The 16,526-nt window shown below is 37.0% G+C and overlaps 1 protein-coding gene across 1 annotated transcript in view; it reads left to right on the plus strand.

The window, feature by feature from the left end:
* Positions 1–16,526, plus strand: part of LOC150100847 (voltage-dependent calcium channel type A subunit alpha-1-like) — a 1,659,894-nt gene that overhangs the window by 546,171 nt on the left and 1,097,197 nt on the right. The window contains exon 22 of the mRNA XM_090401918.1: positions 7,396–7,493. Within this exon, the coding sequence (XP_090258044.1) occupies positions 7,396–7,493 (98 nt within the window). The remainder of the gene's footprint in view (positions 1–7,395; positions 7,494–16,526) is intronic.

Consider the following 16,526-nt stretch of genomic DNA (forward strand, 5'->3'; position numbering starts at 1 on the left):
CAAACAACTCTTTCACTTCACCCTTCTACATCCTAACAAATTCACTAACATTCTTGATCTTTACACCCAGAAATGTGCATTAGTACTTTCTCATTAAATACATATCATCGAATAACCATGGAAAATACTTTCTCTTCACTCCCAGTCCTTTGCACTTTTATGCTTTTCCCATTCACTTTATCTTTTATTTTCTCTTCTGCTTTACCACACACACCAATCATTTCTTGAGTCACTCAAGCTCATATTTTGTCTTGTGAAATACTCCACATAAGTGTGCTTTTGATTGAAAGCAAGTAAGTAATAAACAGTTCATGTAAACAATGGCTTTCATCTTTCTGTTAGAAAGAAAAACTAAATATAGTAAGTGAAACTAATGCTTTAACAGTCTCTCTCTTAATCTGCCACAAGAATTTTCTTATAGCGCTTCCTTTATTTTTTGTGAGAAAACTATTAATGCCAAAAATGTTATATTTTATTATTATTTCCAATACAGACAACAGATCTCCAATATAGACAACGACTCATTGGGAAGGTACACACTGTTGCACACAGAGCCATCAAACTGTGCTTTAAACTCATTCAATGTGTCCATGTTCACCATACTATCAGGTAATGCGCTCCACTCACCATCCATTCTCTATGCAAAGAAGCTGTTCTTTATTCTCCTTCTCACACTCACCTTATTCATAATCTTGCCTTAATTAATGTTACAACTTCTGCACATCTCCATATTGCCCACAGAATTACACAAGCCTGGTTCTGTTAGTGGCACTGTGTGCAGACAACATTCATGTGTTTATCAGTAGAGAGTTGTCTAGCTGTATGAGTTAACATACACTAGGGAGATTATGAGAACTGTGTAAATGTAATATTATTTATTATTATTATTATTATTACATAGAGCCTGTGTAGCTCAGTGGATGTGGCATTTGCACACCACAGCACTTGACCGCATGAAGGAAGACTTCTTGGTTTCGAATCTAGTCAGCAACTAGAGGAAATTTTTCTAAGCCTTTTTTCGACTGGTTCCCGAGTTATTATTATTATTATTATTATTATTTTGACACCTCCAGGGAGTCCAAAGACTCATCGAGGGAGAGTGTGCTGACAGCATCGAACGATTGGCCCCCTTCCAACTACTAACCGCGCTCAAACTTACTTAACTGAGCCATTAGTAGCAGAGGCTCTACCAATCGACCAACCTTTGCCGGCTAATCGATCACTGATCGATTAGCCGGCAAAGGTTCGAGAGATCGAGATAATCGATCTCTGGCACGGACAAGTGGGTTTTTTCTCCTGGAAGCTCGGGTTTTTCGTCCCATAAACTCAAGAAAATTGACTGTAAAACCCACACTATTTCAGACGGCTCAACAATATTAAATATATTGTTGAGCTGTCTCTCTCTTCACTGCATGCCACTTAATTAGTGATAACCTTGGGCCAGATATCCCTGATTGGGTACCAGTGGAGATTGAACTGCCCACTCAGTCTCCAAAAGTTAGATAGGACTAAAACGACCTTGCCTACTCCCTATACGGGAATAAAAGGCATTAGCTGATTTTTTTTATTATTATTACGTGATACCTCCAGGGAGTGCAAGGACTCATTGTGGGAGGGCACACTACTCCGCCTCACCAAATACATCCTATCTTCTCCACCACTACTCAACTCTCCAAACACAGCACCACCAACACCATCTATCCCCCCATCACCACCAACAACAGTATTTTTTGTCTGAATTGCTTGTGTTCTTAAGGCCGATTTGTCTGTACGTGGGATGAAAAACCCGAGTTTCCGGGAGAAAAAACCTTACTACCACCGTATGAGATCAGCTAACTCACCTTCAATTGAAAAAAAAACCCATATAAAGATTTCCCTTGACATGACGAGAATCGAACCAAGGTCTTTTCCAATCGAAAAAAGGCGCAATGTTCCACTATTCTTCCGATTGTGCTACGGCAGAATTAATAGCACTTCAAAAGGTTGAAATACAGTTAAAACTATTTTCAACACTCTAAAAACACTCAAGATCAGTAAGACGTTTGTGTATTGGACTATTAACCATTATAACAATACAGAAGATGTATCTCACTGTCAAAAAACAGGTCGACCACACTACATTAGGATGCAACAACTCAACTTGTGAAGATGCCTCCACTATAATCCTGTGAGAATGTAGAAAATGATGTTGCTGGAGATGAATATTTTGCAGAAAATGATGTCACATGTACTAACTGTTGACTTGGTGTTGATAGTCTATTATCATCCTACTGGGCATTTCCTAACACCACAACTTACACACCAGAGGGTGATAAAATCAAATGCACTTCTCCAGCAATACGTGAACAACAGACATCTCCTCCTCACAGATGAGAAGATTTTCACCATTCAGGAGTCGTTTACATCACTCCATGTCAGTGATAGTTGTGGGGAGTGATGCATCAGGGGTATCTAAGTTGCATTTTTGCAAGAAAGAGGTCAAAGTTTCCACCAAAGTGTATCAAGACGCCATGCTGGAACCTTTGGTATGGTGCCTGGAAAACGGTAGGCGTACACAAGGTGAGGACCACACAACAGTAGTGTGGTCCTCACCTTGTGGTGAATGTTCCCAACCACATATCACCATCTGATTAGCCATCTGGAAGTCCTGATCTGAATTCATTGGACTTTCAATTGTGGTCAGAGAGAGTAGCCTGCAAGAAACAACACCTCAGCATTGCCAGCCTGAAGGTGGGTTTGGAGCGAGCGGTGGTAGTGTTTCTATTGTATGTTGTGCATGCTGGCATCGATACATGTCCTCACAGACTTTGGGTGTGCATAAAGGCAAAAGGGGGACATATCAAACATTGGGTGCTGCTATATGCATGTAATACATATTGTTTGTATGTGTTGAAAGCTGTAAATGATTTACTGTTAGATTAAAGTGCTTATACACTATTCAAGTTGTAACAGCATTTATGGCTAGACTAGATATAGTTTCTCGGGATGGCATCTTGTTATGTTTGACCTATCTCTTCCCCCCCCCCATGAAAATTTTCTATCCCATTAACCCAGTAACACTCCCTATGCAACTTAAATGTCTACATCATATCCCTTCTCCTATTCATGAGGCTTCACAAATTTCATTCCCTCAGTCTGTCTTCATATCCCACATTCTAAAGACCAGTTACAACCTTACATAATCATCTCTGGGCTCTTTCTGATATATACTCATCACCATGAAAACAGGATCGAAATGAAATGCACAATAATCCATATGAGGCCTCAACAAGATCTTATACAATCGAGCTATTTCTGCACATTAATGCCCTTCATATCATTGCAATAATCTGATGTGATGACTTCACAACTTGTGCAATGCGACGTCTGAACTTCACATCATTGGCCACCACAACTCCCAGATCTCTTGTCTTCTCAACCTCCTTCAAAATTGCATCCCATCAATGCTCTACCATATTTCAGAACTTTACACTTTGCAACACTGAAATGACAGTTCTGCTCACTTGTCCACTTACACAATCTATTCGACATCATCTTGAATTCTTTGTTTCTTCTCAATTTTGAATCATCAGCAAACAGCTTCATATTTCCAGTTAAATTCATCCCAATATCATTAATACACAAGTCAAACAATAATAGCACCAAAGTAGACCCCTGCAGCACAGCACTAGTGACAGTCCTCTTTCAGGATACTGCACCCCCATACACAACTTGCTGACATTTATTCTAACAGTTTTTGAGGAAATAAACTTAATCAATGAAACAGTTTCATCTTTCTTAGTTCTAATGTTCCTGGCATTCATAAATAAATACACTAGTTCACTTTTAGGTCTATAACTAATTATATACATGCCACTGGTTCAGATGTCCCCACACCTGTCCATGACCTATCACTTTTATTACCACTTACCCTATACATATCTTCAGATTTAGATACTCCCTTATTTCCCAAGCCATCCCATTCCTATGATGACCATCCCCATACATACATTCACTGATGCTTCCAACATCCACTCTTCTTATGCTATCTCCTTCTCCTCCTCAACTACTACTATTTCTGTTAACAAGTACTTCAGTTTCACCCTTTCCACTCTCCTGATCTTTCACTTTACCTCATACTTGATCTGATCTCTAGGCTACATCACTCAATGCATTTTTTTTGCAACATTCTCTCCATTTGCAACATTCTCACAGCAAATCCATTTAAATGCAGTCCATGATTTTTTTTTTTTTTTTTTTCAAATCCTTACCACCAATAACTCTCTTGCTTATTTTTTTCTCATATCCCAGGTGCTCATTCTTTCTCCTGGAAAACACACCTTGTGTACACTCTCATTCACAATGTCTTGAATAATGGAATCTTCATGTATCACTATTTTTGAGTTATTTGTCTCTCTTTTTCTTCAATTTATCCATTTGCAATCATCTTTCAGTTTTTCCACTACTTACTTTCATCTAATCAGTCTTCAGAACACACACAGTTTATAGACAAAAAATATACTGTTGTTGGTGATGATGAGCAGGTAGACGCATTGATGGTAGTAGTGTCATAGTAGTAGTTGGAGAGGGTGAGATGTATTTAGCAAAGTAGAGCAGAGTGCCCTCCCAAGATGAGTCCTTGGACTCCCTGCAGATGTCACGTAATAATAATAATAATAATAATCTCACTGTGCATATTCCTCATTTCATTTTTCATTCTGATCAAATTGTTCTGCAAATCTTGCAGCCATTCCCAGAAATTTCACTCTATATCACTCCTGCAGTCTTGCTCTTTTGTTGCTTCCTTTCTTTTTTTTTTTTTTTCCCAGTTCCACACACTCTCACCTGCTTATATTTCCTCTTTGTAACTCGCTTTTACTTCCATAGTCTCACTTGCTTTTGTTTCTTTATGCATATGTCCTTTTACTTGCACAGGCTTGCTTACTTATTATATATATTTTTTCAAACTCACACTCAAACATTATTCAAGCTATTTACGGTATATACATGGGCAATGAGCATGCAAGTACATAAGCATACATATTTTATATGCTTAATACTAATAGTAATTATTATTATATTGTGTCCGGTGTATTGATATATACAATTATGATGTTATAATTAGTATGTTTTCTGATACATTTATTGCACCATTCTCAGGGCACTCATTTTTTATAAATATCCATGATTATTATTATTATTATTATTATTTGACACCTCCAGGGAGTCCAAGTACTCATCAAGGGAGGGCACCTACTCTACAACTCTGTCTTCCCCATTCGATCACCAACTGACCGCAACTACACCAATGCCATCTACTGCTGACCACCACTCATATTTCCACAGACAATCACAAACATCCATGTCCACAGTGGGATTCGAACCCTCAGCCTTTTGGCTGGACAACGGTTGACCTTCAAAAGATCAACCCATCAGTTATGATAACAGCTAGTTCTGATAATTGATGGGTCTGATAAACAATAGATTACTGTAATAATAATAATAATGATAATAATTTCTTAAATCTTAATTGAAATATTTCTCATCAAACTGTGATCATTGAATAATATTCTGTTTTTCAATTACCACAATTTAATGCTGCAGTTTTTAGTGATGACATCCAAATTATTTTGAGTAAAAGGGTCCATGATTGATCATTAAACATAGCATTTCATAATGTTCATAAAACTAAAATGCACAGCAGTTTTCCCATAATTTTCTTATAATCAGAATTTCGATGCAACACCATTTTAATTAAAATAAATACGTTATACTTGGATATGGCAGGTTTAAGGTAGGTTAAGACATAAAATTTCAAAGCAGACTTTTTGCTGTTATTATCAATAATAATAATACTAATAATATTCCTCACATCTGCAATAATAATAATAATAATAATAATAATAATATTATTATTATTATTATTATTATTATTATTATTCTAATTGCACTGTAACTGTATCATCTAGTTACAGGGGTTGGCAACCTTTTCAGACTTGCTGCAAAACATTCAACTTTTATTTTTAATAAACGGGCCACAAGCGTTTAATTAAGAGAAAATAGTGAGGGGAAAAAATACTTACGTTATCAATTTTTATTATATAAATCTTAAAAAACACAGAAATATTTAAAGTACAAGATATGAAACAAGCATGAAAATGAGACTCAATGATAAATTATCATGCAAAAACAAAATAATATAATTTATGCATTACAATATGTGTGTCTACCTGCTTAATGTGACTTTTGTGATTGTTTTCCCTTAGCCAAATTATCCATATCCACTTTATAACCTGAGGTGCACATTCAAATCAAAGCATGCAAATTTTCATCAGTCAGTCGAGAAGAAAATTCATTTTTTCTAAAATTCATGGCATAAAATGCTTGTTCGCAAATGTATGTGCTTCCAAATGCAACTATCATCTTCTTTGCGAAACTGATTAATCCTTAAACTTTTTTTGGTAAGCATTGATAAAATCTTTGGATATTTTCTAACGAAAATGCGTTCTTTAATGTTTCATTGTGTTGTAATTACAAAACTACTTCTGTAGCAAGTTTGGTACGTCATCAATGTCGACATTAAAAGGGTTCAAAAATAATCACATTTCGATGCTATTTTTATGAAAATCCACAAATTGTGTTGAAAATTCCGTTTGTAAATCTTCAATAATACCTTTCATGTTCGTTCTCGTAATGACGTCTGATATTATATTCTTTCATAACAGCAACACTTTTATGACAAATCAGACAAAAGGGCTTACCCCCATTTTCAATAAAGAAGTACTTGCTGTTCCATTCATCATTAAACCTTCTTCCTTCATCTACAATTTTACCAGTGGCGGCTCATCCATAAGGGCTGCAGAGCTGCATTGAATTCAGCCCTGCAGTCCTTATGGACGAGCCGCCACTGAATTTTACGTTTTCTTGAACCCATTTTTGAAATTATTTTTAACAAGTATATGTCCTCTGAAAATAATAGTAGATGTTATTGAATTATATTAAAAGATGGACCAAGGAACACAACTGCAAAACCGTGCCAAAATCTCGGTTGTTGTCTGATGAAGTTGCCTTTGTTATCCCCACCCATGATGACTCAAACGGTTGATTCGCGCCAATTTGCACGGTGATATCACGAAGTATAGATATAAAATTATGTTTAATTTATTATTCATATTATAAAATGTATTATTTAACTAATTCGACATATGGGCCACATGCCATCTAAGTATGGTTAACCTTTTATGGGCCAACAAAAATGCACGTTTGGACCGTATGCTGCCTGCAGACTGCCGGTTGCCGACCTGTGATCTAGTACATTAATACTGATTTTTGTGGGGCATAAATTCTATTGGAAGTATATGCTCTTGTTTAGAATATAATATGATTGAAATTCTATAGTTTTATTATCATTTATAGTGTGCAAGATAACATAAACTGGAAAGGGAGTCAGGAAAAGCAGCTAGCTGTAGTTGATGAAGACAAAGGAAATATTACTATAGATCTGTCAGAGGATGGTAATTATCTAGTAATGATTATTAATTTTTAGACATGAGAAGTATACTTTATTCCATGTTATTTTAAAAAGTGTGATAATTTACCTCTTTTTCATGGTTTTAACCTAGATACAGTAGATGCTCCATAAGGACCAGAGAAGTTTAGTTTAAGGTTCACTACAGTGAATTTAAGGCAGGAAAAACTGTCCCATCTATTCATAGAATAAATATTAAAAGGCATTGGCATTCAGCTTGGTAACTATTTCTTGAATATCTTACACTAAGAATTAGCCCCTCCCTGTGGGGTGTTTGTGGTGGAGGGGATCTCCCAGTAATGGTACTGGCTCTTTTCATTCTTCCTCTTTTTCTTTGCTTTTCTTCTCACATTCTTTGCTCTTCTTCTCCTGACTCTTTTTTACTATACTTTCTTTTAGACTACCATCACTGAGATCCAATGCCGTGCTGCTGCTGCTGTGTTTGCCATGTGGTGCAACCTGTGGACACCTGGGAAGGGGGGGGGGGTGGATCCTGATAATCTTGCACTACTTTGGCCTCTGCTTCAGCAAAATGTGCAGTCCTGGATGGCTCGTCTAGAATCATTCGGCTAGTGGGCTTGCCTGCAAGTCAATGGTGTTGCAGTAAGTCTCTCATCCCATGGTCTTGGGTTGGGGTGTTGGTATAGTGTCTGGGATAGCTCTGACATTCCACTCCTGAGCACAGTCATTGCTTGCTGGTGAGTGGACATCTGTGTATGGCTCCATGGTGGGTGAGGAGCTCTGGTAGTGAACCAAAAACCCTTGAGTATGAATACGTCATCCTAAAGCATTTCAGGGACCCCAACAAATTCCCAACTAAGTACTGATATCATAAATAACATTGATAACAAAAGTAAGAAATAAAAGATATATGATAGTATAATAAATAATAAAATAATATATAATTGATATATAATAGTATAATAATAGCGAATGACTCTATGTATAGGTTGAGTGAGTTTAATGGGTGAAAGGACTTATACAAAAAGGATGGTTTGCAGCATCTGAATGGATTTGGTGTTTGAAGACTGGAAAAATTGTTGTTGAATGAAGTGAAAGTGGATGTGCAGAATCAGGGAAACTAGAGCTTTTGGTGGGGGGGGGGGGGCTGTTGAGTGGATATACAGACAGTTGTGAGGCAGTTGAGTGTAAGAATGTGTATAAGAATGTGCATGATATGCTGAGTTGGGACCAATGGTAGCAAACCAGAATGGGATAGTTAGTATAAGGCATCAAGATAGGGGTGGGACTAGAGGGCTTTTGCACTTTATGTATACACTAATGCCAGGAGCATTAGGAACAAGCAGGAGGAATGTTTGGTCTTGGTTGGCTCATCCTGACCAAAGGTTTTGTCATTATTGAGACATAGCTAACAGAAGATGAGATAGTTAGTGGGAAAGAATGTGAAGGCTATAGTGTGTTCAGGAAAGATATAGAGAAAAGAATGGGGGGAAGGGTGTTATTAATGATAACTGATGAACTGCAGAGAGAATAGAAGTTTGGCTGCAAGATAGTGAAAATAGCACATTTGAGGCTATCTGGTGTGAGATTGAAGCCAGCAGAACAAAATATATAGTTGGATGTTGCTATAGAACAGGAGATGGAATAGATGATGGAGATAGTATGCATTGGCAAATAGACTCAATGAGTGGATGACAGGTAATTATTATGGGAGATTTCAACTATGGTAACATTGATTGGAAGAAGAGAGGATGCATGGGAGGAAGGAAATGGATTTTATGCAGTTATTAAGAGATAATTTCCTGAGACAGCATGTAATGGAATATACTAGTGGTTCGAGAGTGCTTGATCTAGTAATTGCATCTGAAAATTTGTCTATAATGAATATGATCATGATGCCACAAATTGATGAGAGTAATCATATGGTCTTGACCTGGAAGGTTGAATGATTTTAAGGAATGCCAGTGGTAGAGAAGTAACTGAATCAGTCGAAATAGTAGAATTACTAAGTGAACACCTTGCAAGAGTATATCATCCAGGCAGGATCTTCATTTGCAGAAATGAGGGAACTGATGACTTATACAGGAACTGAGGTAAATAGCATATTCTTCTTCTTCTTGAGTATTCTGCAATTGAGCAGGTTCTTCTCTTAGTAGCAAAAACTTTTCTTACACTCTCTTCTGTTCAGAGCCTTCTCTTTCAAGGTTGTGTACCTATCTCCATTCAGTATGTCATCTAACATTGTTTTCCTTACTCTTCCTCGAATGATATAATCACGTAATCACAAGAAAGATATTTATTTAACCAAATATTTCGGTCTGGAAATAGCAGACCATCGTCGGTGGTATTACAAGAACAGTTTAAAAAATATACAAGCTAGAATACTAACAATAGATCGTTGAAATTAGAACATGCCGCGTGATGTTATATCACTAAGTATGAAACGAAATATTTTGAAGTAGAAACATGATTGAATTTGCTATTAAAAAAAAAAAAAAAAAAAAAAAAAAATTAATGAGTAATCTTGATTAGGCTTTCCCAGATTTTTGATATAGATATGCAGTCATTACGATTCAGGTTGGGATGATGGAGCAAGGCCTCCACGCTTTCCTTGAACAAACGTTCGAACCTGTAACGGGATCTATGTAAGAGGCGCGTCTTGGACCAAAGGATGCTGTGGTCAGTTTCAATCCCGTGTTGAGCCAAACCAGACTTTTCAGGTTTATTGTGAAGAATGGATGATTGATGTTCTTGGATTCTTTTTTCAAGAGAACGTCCAGTCTGTCCAAAGTAAGAGAGATCACAGTTGCAAGGAATTTGATAAACTCCAGGAAGAGATAAAGTTGAGCGTTTGTCTTTAGGAGAAGGAAAATGAGAAGACAATTTGTTAATAGGAGAATACGTAGCTGTTAAATCATATTTCTTCAAAATTCTTGCGATAGGTTCTGAAATATCTTACATCTTATAATCCTCCACAAAACAACAAAGATTCAATACGTCGAGTACCTATTCCTTATATCTCCGGTATTTCAGAACCTATCGCAAGAATTTTGAAGAAATATGATTTAACAGCTACGTATTCTCCTATTAACAAATTGTCTTCTCATTTTCCTTCTCCTAAAGACAAACGCTCAACTTTATCTCTTGCTGGAGTTTATCAAATTCCTTGCAACTGTGATCTCTCTTACTTTGGACAGACTGGACGTTCTCTTGAAAAAAGAATCCAAGAACATCAATCATCCATTCTTCACAATAAACCTGAAAAGTCTGGTTTGGCTCAACACGGGATTGAAACTGACCACAGCATCCTTTGGTCCAAGACGCGCCTCTTACATAGATCCCGTTACAGATTCGAACGTTTGTTCAAGGAAAGCGTGGAGGCCTTGCTCCATCATCCCAACCTGAATCGTAATGACTGCATATCTATATCAAAAATCTGGGAAAGCCTAATCAAGATTACTCATTAATTTTTTTTTTTTTTTTTTTTTTTTTTTAATAGCAAATTCAATCATGTTTCTACTTCAAAATATTTCGTTTCATACTTAGTGATATAACATCACGCGGCATGTTCTAATTTCAACGATCTATTGTTAGTATTCTAGCTTGTATATTTTTTAAACTGTTCTTGTAATACCACCGACGATGGTCTGCTATTTCCAGACCGAAATATTTGGTTAAATAAATATCTTTCTTGTGATTACGTGATTATATCATTCAGTCTTATGTCGCAAGTATCCTTAAAACAACAAATTACTCTTCCTCTGAGTCTTTTTCCGTCTAGTTTTCCTTTGATGGCATCTCTGATGATTCCATTCCTTCTCAGAATATGTCTGATCCAGTTTCTCTTTCTTCTTTTTATCCTCCTTAACAGACTTCTTTCTTCTTCTGCTCTTTTTTAAGACCTCTTCATTAGTTATTTTATCTGTCCATTTGATTTTTTTCATCCTTCTCTAAATCCACATCTCAAAGCTTTCCAAAATCTTAATTTGTTCTTTCTTCAATGTCCAAGTTTCAGCTGCATAGAGGGCAACACTCCACACATAACATTTTATTAGTCTTTTCTTTAGGTTTCTATCCATTTTACTTCTGAATAAATTTCATTTTCTATTAAAGGCATCTCTTCCCATTGCTATTCTTGCTTTTATGTCACTTTTACTTCTTCGATCACTGCTAATCACACTTCCTAGATATTTAAACGTCTTTCTTGATTCAATTTTTTCCCATTTATTCTGATATCCTATTTGCCTCTTTCCTTGCTGTTTTCATTGCCTTTGTTTTTTTATGTTAATTTTTATTCCATAATTGATACAGGATTCCAGTAATCTGTTCAACAGATGTTGTAGTCCTCAGTATTTGATAATAATGCCTTGTCTTCTACGTATTTTATTACAAATATCTGTCTACCTCCAAACTTTATTCTTTCTTCCGAATTCCCCAGTGCTTTTTTTAACATTGCTTTGGAATACATGTTACACAAAATCGGTGACAGAGAACAGCCTTGTCTTACTCCTCATCCAATGATACCTGGTTCTGTTGTACCATATATATATATATCTCACCATGGCAGTTTGTCCCATATATAGTGAAATAATTAGCCTTCTGCCTTTCCAATCTTTTCCATTACTTCCACCATCTTATCCCATTTTACGAAGTCAAAATCTTTTTCAAAATCTATATTATTATTATTATTATTATTATTATTCAGGCCTCCATGGAGTCAAAAGACTCATCGTGGGAGGTCCTTCCTAAGAACATAAAGTCTGTCAAGACTCATCAAGGGGAGGGCACCCCCCCTAAGAAACACAAAGTCTATCATACCACTCCTTAAACTCATTGACTGTTCTCATTCTCACCACTCCATCAGGCAATGCATTCCACGGTTCAACCACCCTCCATGCAAAGAAACCACTCTTCACCCTCTTGCTCACAGTTTCCTTTCGTAACTTCCAGGGATGGTCTCTTGTCATCACTCCTTCCCGCTGTTTAACCAAGCGAAAGAACTCCCCAGTGTCAACCTTGTAACCACCTCTCAAAAGTTTAAAAGTCTCAATCATATCACCTCTCCTTCTATCCACCAAACTCTGCAGTCCACATTCCCTCAGCCGATTCTCATAACTATCCTTGTACAGTCCTGAAACCATCTTTGTCATCCGTCTTTGTATCCTTTCCACAGATTGTTGAAAAACACACTGACAAACAGGGAGTGAGAATTTTATTCCTCTTTACAAAGCTTTAATAAGTCCACATTTGGACTACTACTGCATACAGATTGCCTGGATTTTATGAGGATTCAAGTGATGGAGAGATCCAGAGGCAAGTGACCCAGATTGTGCCAGATGTGTAGAATGCTTTCTATACAGATAAATTGAAGACCAATGGGCTTAAAAGACTACTTATACTTCAAAGGTAAAGTTGAAAGTTATTAAAGGAGAAAAGGGGAGAAAAAGGGATCATCCCTCGAAATTCTTAAGAATGTGGCTGGCAAGATGTTCATCATCTTCATGAATAGGGAAATATATACAGAAATATTCATATAACAAAAAATTATTATCTCCATCGTTTTATTTAAAACCTGCTAGATGAAAATGAGTCAGGTTTCTTTCTTTTGTGATGCTAAATTTAGGTCAATGTCAAATGCTTCATGAGCCTCATCTTCAAAAATTATTTACATATGTATTGCCAAAACTGTTTTCTTGGTCTCTTCCTCTGTGTCCACTAGTTGGCCTGTTGAGAGTATGAGCACTGAACGTGGGTGAAGGTCTAAGCTGGTGTACCAGCCATCTCAATTGAATTTTTGAATTATTTCTATTTGGGGGTCTTTGTTGGCTTTCTTCACTAACAACAGTACTAGGAATGTGATCTTACCATGTATATTCTAGTATTGTTTCATGTCATCCTAAAACTATTATTATTATTATTATTATTAAACAAGACCTCATGGAGTCAAAGACTCATCTAGGAGGTCCTTTTATCTCACACACATCTCATCATACCGGGTCTTAAACACATTCAAACTCCTTGCAGACACCACACTCTCAGGCAAGGCATTCCAATCATTCACAACTCTGCACGAAAAAAACCTGTCTCTCACTCCCCTACTCACACCCTCTTTATACAGTTTCCAGGTATGACCTCTGGTTCTCCCCTGATCTCCCACTATTCTCTGTAGAACTTCTCCACCATTGATCCTATAACAACCCCTTACCAACTTGTAGGTCTCTATCATATCTCCCCTCTTCCTTCTCTCCACTAGACTCTGCAAATTACATCTTTTCAATCTTTCCTCATACTCGACATTCCAGAGGTCAGAAACTACCTTAGTCAGTCGCCTTTGGACCCTTTCCAACATCTCTTCATCCTTCTGAAAACCAGGTGACCAAATCTGGGCACAATAGTCCATGTGTGGCCTAATCAAAGCCTTATACAATGGAACAAGAATCTCCCTACTTCTACACGTCAGTGTCCTCCTCATCATTCCCAGAAGTCTTTGTGTTGTCTTCACGATTTTGGCGATGTGTCCCCTAAATTTTAGATCCTTATCCACTATCACTCCCAGATCTCTTATTTCCTCTACTCCCAACAATATATTCTCACCAAGCATAAATTCTGCATCCCATCTTTGTTTTCCAAATTTTAAAACCTTACATTTTGCAACATTGAACTCACATCCCCATTTGCTTGCCCAATCACTCAATTTATTCAAGTCTTCTTGCAAGGCCACAACATCTTCACTACTCTTTATGGTTCGTCCCAACTTTGCATCATCTGCAAACAACTGAATATCTCCATCCAAATCTTCAACAATATCATTAATATACAAGTTAAATAGTAATGGCCCTAAAACAGATCCCTGAGGCACTCCACTAGTGACTTTCCTTTTCCTGGATATTGCACCCCCATACACTATTGATGATATTAACTGCTTGTTGAGTAGTGATGTTAAATGTCTCGGTACCATATGTAAATATAGCTTGACTGGTGGTTTTGTACAGATGAATTTTGGTATCTGTGGCATTTGGATTGGATTTCTAGAAATTAGTTAGATTTTTAAGAAATTGAAGAGATTCCTGCTTTCTTTTCACTATGCCAGTTAGAGTATCCATGTAGGAACCAAGGGGTATGGAAAATTATTCACTTCTTCAAGAATGTAGTCATTTAGCATGGATATTTCATTCTGTTTTGTTCTTCAGGACTTTAGTTTTACTGCTATAGTTTTACTGCTATTCACTTTAGTTTTACTGCTATTCACTGCCCACCCAATTGCTGCTGCATTTTTACATAAGTTATCTAAGTGGTTTTGAGCAGTCTGAATGTTAGTCAATCAATATAGCATCATATGAAAAACAGAGACTACTTATGTGAGTTTGTCCTGTGTAATAGTTATTCCAAAACCATTTCCTGTCAGTCTGAATGCATAATCAAGGGTAATAATAAAAAGATATACCACCAAAGTGTCTCTATGAAGAACTCCAGTGGAAATAGGAAATCCCTCAGTCATCTCTCCATAGACCATTACTCTTGTGTGATAATTCTGGTATTGCTTTGATTATTTTCAGGGTATGCCATAACAACTGAGAATTTTGAATATCCTTTGTCTATTGATTGAATCGAAGGCTTTTAAGAAATCTATGAAATTTAAGATTAAGGGAAGGTTTTATCTCTTCATCCTTCAAAGGCAGTGGATGTATTTAACAGTGCTTTATTTTTGAGTAGAAGAGGTGTTATATATGATTTTATCTGCTTTATTTTTGAGCACAAGAGGTGTTATATATGATTTAGTTCAGTTTAGAAGTATTCTGTCATAGATTTTTTGGGAGTTGAGATTGCCTTTTGGGGTATTGGTAGTATTAGGCCTTATCTCCATAGTGATGGAATGTTGGATGTAGCTAAAGCTGCATTACACATACTTAACAATAGTTTCCAAAGCTATTTTCCTTCTTGTTTAATAGCCTATCTAGGTGCTTTCTTGTTCTTTTTTAGATTTTAGTGCAATTTCAAATTCTTGTATTGTAAGACTGTTACACATAATTGTTACAACTGATAAGTTCAGTATGAGAGAGGACAAGAAAGGGTTGTTGGAAGAGGCAAGAGTGAAGAGTGAGAAAGTGATAATAGCCAGTATTTTACCTCAATATGATAACAGTGAATTAAGAAGAAGGGCTATGATGGCAAACGATTCGATGTGTAGGCTGTGTAGAAGGAATGGATACAAGTTTTTGGGTGTGTGGAGTGAGTATGAGGGAAGATTGGATTTGTATAAGAGGGACGGCTTACACCTGAATGCATTTGTTGTCAGGAGTCTAGAAAAACTAATAACTGTTATTAGACCTAACACAGGGAGTCAAGGAAGCTAAATTATAAAGGGAGGAATGTGTAAATGTGAGTGTAAGAGCGACAATGTTATATAAGTGTGTTAATGATGGGAATGGGCTTTGTCATAGAAATGTCGATGAGGAGAGAATGATTTCAGTTTTGTGTTCGTCCGGTTCGGACCCATCAAATATGTTCAAAGATGTCTACATGTATAAGGTATTAGAAAAGAATAGAGATCTGCAAGTTGTCCAATTGTGTCAGGTAGACTGCAAACAAGATATATTATTATTATTATTATTATTATTATTATTATTCAGGCCTCCATGGAGTCAAAAGACTCATCGTGGGAGGTCCTTCCTAAGAACATAAAGTCTGTCAAGACTCATCGAGGGGAGGTCTCCCCTAAGAAACACAAAGTCTATCATACCACTCCTTAAACTCATTGACCGTTCTCGTTCTCACCACTCCATCAGGCAATGCATTCCTCGGTTCAACCACCCTCCATGCAAAGAAACAACTCCTCACCCTCTTGCTCACAGTTTCTTTTCGTAACTTCCAGAGATGGCCTCTTGTCATCACTCCTTCCCGCTGTTCAACCAAGCGAAAGAACTCCCCAGTGTCAATCCTGTAACCACCTCCCAACAGCTTAAAACTCTCAATCATATCACCTCTCCTCCTTCTATCCACCAAACTCTGCAGTGCACATTCCCTCAGCCGATCCTCATAACTATCCTTGTACAGTCCT

Source organism: Typopeltis vanoorti, chromosome 12 (assembly GCF_054136105.1).
Source record: "Typopeltis vanoorti isolate ZY-2024b chromosome 12, IOZ_Tvanoo_1.0, whole genome shotgun sequence".
NCBI lineage: Eukaryota > Metazoa > Arthropoda > Arachnida > Uropygi > Thelyphonidae > Typopeltis > Typopeltis vanoorti.